Here is a 4,115-nt window from a genome sequence, read left to right on the forward strand (position 1 = left end):
AGGCAGACTCACAAATTGCATAACTTCTGACTGTTGACTGTCTGGGTGTCCAGGTTTAAAATTTATTGGTAGGTTCAATGTCTATTTCTTCTCCGTTTGGAGTGGACTCACTGATGGTTAGAATTGTTGGACACTGTGTAAAGAGACCATGAACTTGCCAGTTACTTGTGAACCTCCAAGCCTCATTCTTCAGTTGTTGGCAGGTGATGGGCTTTAATTCTTGGAAGGCTAAGTGCTCTTTCCCCAGTAGCTGATGTGCAGTGTGGAAATGGCACATAAATCCCAGTTGCTCTCTGCCCTGTTGTCTTCAATTTCTGGACCCCATCCCCTATAGGCAGGTGCCTGTTTTGGGGCAAATTTTCACCATGAGCTGACACTGTTCCTATTGCATGGTGAAATCCTACTCAAGAGGGATCCAGGTTTTGAGTCATAAGTAGCATGCAGCGATGAACCCTAACATGGTTTCCCCCTTAGGGAATTGTTCTGAGCTGGAGAGTAGATGAGACCTGGTCAGAGTACGTCTAGAGCGAACTTCTTTAGGTTTTTAAATATAATCACAAAGATTTCAGAAGATCTGTCTTTGAATGCTGAAGTGAAAATAAATTACCATTACTCCCCCTACCTCCAACTGACAACATAAATTTGACAGAGAAAGGCCTGAGAGACTCCCATATTTTTTGATGTAGAATGAGGATTTGTAGCTTCTCAAGGGCAGTGTTAGAACTGACAGGAGGGGACACAGCTGCAGTTATGAGGGAAGGACAAAGTACTGATAAAATGACAAATCATCATAGGTGTCAATGAGAAGATTTATTTTTCACAGGCACTGTCACATATGGGCAGTGCAGGGGTGGGGGCATGGTGACATCCTGACCATCAGACAGGAAGAGGCTTCTGGGGAGAGCTGGGAACCCTCCACTGGAATATCCCCTACTCAGCCTGGGAAAGTGAGAGGAGGGTATCTGTGGAAGGATGCGTCAGGTCGGGGTGGTCATTGGAGCTTCGTGCATTTGGTTCCTTTAGAATTGCTTGTGTCAACAGCAGTGCCTAGGTCAGCAGCAGCCCCCAGAGCTGTGGCCGCAGGAAGATCCCCCTGACTGTCCACTGCTACCGTCACAGTCCTCAGAGCTCTGGCGCCGGCATCGGTGGGATCTGCGGCGCCTGTGGTGGCTCAGGCAGCAACCGCCCTCGGAGCTGTGGCCACAGCCAGAAGAGACTGGAGGCAAGCACTGTGCTGGGCTCTTTGGGGGGCACTTGGGCAAGGGGCACTTGGGCGGGGGCTGGCATTTCTGCTGGTTCTGCTGGCAGGACATCTTGAGGTGCTGAGTAGCCCTGGGCAAAACAAAAGCACCGTGTGAGTTCAGAAGCCACAGCCCAATGTCTCCTGTCTCATGCTTACCTAGACCACTGGCCTCTGAGACCAGCTGCTTCGTGAACCCAGAGGTGCAGGAGGAAATGGGAGACTGCTGTGGAGTTAGTGTGAAGATGTGCAATGCCTACCATGTATCTCTCCACCCAGGAAAGAAAATTGCTGCCATTTTACTTGGGCACCCATCTTTTGTATGTCAAAGTAAGCACATAGGCATACACCATTTGAGGAGAGCATTCTGAAGGCTGTCACAAGAAATGTGTGTGTGTGTGAGATCATGAACAGACGGTGGTTTGGAGGAATCCCCAGTTCGTGTGGCCTTTGCATGTCACAGAGTCACTGTTACTTTTTCACCCTCATTTTCCCCAATACTGCCCTCCTTGGTCCTATTTTCATTCAGACTCTGTTTCCCCCTCCTCTGCTATGATCTTCATGCTCCCTCCTGTCCCTTGATGGGCACTCACCGGATGCAGAGCAGGCAGGAGATGGCTGTTCCTCAGGAGCTGTGGATGTGGAGCCCAGAGCAGGAGCCCTTTTATCCTGTGCTGGGTTGGTGATGCACAGCTAGAGTATGCTGCAGCCTTCCCAACCAGGGGCAGGGAGACAGCCGGGCACACTCCCAGCACCATCCATTCATCATCTTCCTGTGCACTGACAAGATGTCTGACAAAGGAACCTGGAAGTTCTGAGGACTGTCTTCCTTCCCCTCCCTCAGGCTGAGCAGGCTGTTGCCATTCCATATTCTGTGTCATTCATTCAGCTCACATTCCTCAATGCTGGTCTGTCCTGTGGGCTTTACTAGGAAGTAGGGATATGTGGATGCATATGCCAATTTTCTTTCCTCTGTTACGAGAGATAAATGGAAAAATATGTATATACTCACACACATAGATTTGCAAATATAAAGCCTCATCCCAAGTGACAAATGCTATGATTCCTGGATGACATGTTCAGGCTTGAGGTCATAATTTTCCTGTTAGCCTTTCTTCACCCTGCAAATAACTCAACCTTCTCCACAATCCAGATGTCATCAGTTACTGTCCTCTTGAACTGCTGGATTGCGATGAAAGCTGAGACCCTCTGTGGGTTGTGTCAGGCCCCAAGAAGACCGCATGTCACTTAGGAGTCCAGGATAGGCTTTATGGACCAGGGAGAGTAAACGGAATTGAGTGTTCATGAGAACAAATACTTAGTCAATCCGACAATGCGTGAAGGCTGATTGTGGTCTATTTATGGAAGCTGATGACTTTTCTCTTTGAATTTAGCTTTTTATGCTTCATTTTCTGGAATTCCAAGGAAAAGTAATAGTCACAAACACATCTAGACTTTAATGACCTTCTCAAATTACATCTTTTTTTCTAATAAAAATTGCTACTTATTTATATTTTCTGATAAGGAAATATATTCATGATCTATTTTTTAACTAGTGAGAAGGAGGATATAATACAATACCAACATCAACAAATGAATGGATGAACAAAATGTAGTAAATGCACAGAATGGAATATTATTTGGCCGTGAGAGAAATGAAGTTCTGAGACATCCTTCAACATGAAAGAAACTTACATATATTATCCTTAGTGAAATGAGCGACATAAGTAAGGGCATACATTGTATGATGCCCCTTAAACATTGACATTGTACCAATATACAACCTTGCTGAATAATTTATTAATTTGATAGTTTTTTGTTGTGAATTCCTTGTCATTTTCTACATATGAAACATGTTATCTGCAAATTGAGAATTTTACTTTTACTTGGCAATGTGGAAGACTTTTAATGCTTTGTCTTGCCTGATAGTTCTGACTGGGTCTTCCAGTGCAATGTTTTATAACAGTGTGTAGGTAGATATTCTTAATTTATTCCTGATCTTAGGAAGAAAGCATCCTTTAAGTATGATGTTTACTGTGGGTGTTGTAGATGGCCTGAATGATTGTGTAGAAGTTGCTTTCCACTGTTATTTTGTTAGCATTTTTATCATGTAGGAGTACTGATTTTCTCAAATGACTTTCTGCATCTATTAAGATGTTCACATGTTTTTCTGCTTTTCATATTTTAAACCAGCCTGGCGTTCCTTGGTCAGGATGCATACTCCTTTCATATGCTGCTGGATTGAGTGAGCTTGTTGAAGGCCTTTGCATCAATATTCCTAAGTAAAATTGGTGTGCAGATTTACTTTGTGCAGGTTTTGTCCAGTTTTGTATTAGGATAATGCTGAACTCATAGAATGATTTCGGTGGTCTTCCTTTCTCTTGCACATTTTGCAACTGTTTGAGAAAGACTGATGTTAATTCTTCAAAAAATTTTTTTTTGAATTCATCGATGAAATCATCTGGGTTTAGGTTTTATTTGGTGGGAAGTTTTTTGATTACTAATTAAATCTTTTCACATGCTATAGATATATTCATATATTCTATTTCTTCTTGAATCAGTTTAATAATTTGTGTCTTTCTAGGAATTTGTCTATTTCTTCTCGTTGTATAATTTGTTAGTTTATGGTTGTTCATATAATTCCCTTTCCCTAAAACATTTTTATTTCTGAAATGGCGTAGAGATGTCCCCTCTTTGGTCCTGATTTCAGTAATGTGAGTCTTCTCTTTCTGTTTCTTGGTTATTCTAGTTAATGGTCGGTCAAATTTGTGTATCTTTTCAACGAACCTGCTTTACAAATCTCTAATTTACTCTGTTGATTTTCATTCTCTATTTCATTTCTTTCAACTCTATTTTTATTCTTTCTTTTCTTTGT

The 4,115-nt window shown here is 42.6% G+C and overlaps 1 protein-coding gene across 1 annotated transcript; it reads right to left on the bottom strand.

Moving 5' to 3' along the window:
- Positions 1 to 1,052: 1,052 nt before the first annotated feature.
- LOC139436205 (late cornified envelope protein 3C-like) lies at positions 1,053 to 1,313 on the bottom strand. Its single transcript, XM_071207288.1, has one exon. The coding sequence runs from the start codon at positions 1,311 to 1,313 to the stop codon at positions 1,053 to 1,055; it is 261 nt and encodes an 86-aa protein (XP_071063389.1).
- Between the last annotated feature and the right edge of the window lie 2,802 nt (positions 1,314 to 4,115).

The sequence above is a fragment of the Dasypus novemcinctus genome, chromosome 13, assembly GCF_030445035.2.
Source record: "Dasypus novemcinctus isolate mDasNov1 chromosome 13, mDasNov1.1.hap2, whole genome shotgun sequence".
In the NCBI taxonomy this organism is placed as follows: Eukaryota; Metazoa; Chordata; class Mammalia; order Cingulata; family Dasypodidae; genus Dasypus; species Dasypus novemcinctus.

Excerpts from the sequence above, each read along its gene's own strand:
- LOC139436205 (XM_071207288.1), bottom strand. The coding sequence starts at position 1,313 with ATGTCCTGCCAGCAGAACCAGCAGAAATGCCAGCCCCCGCCCAAGTGC.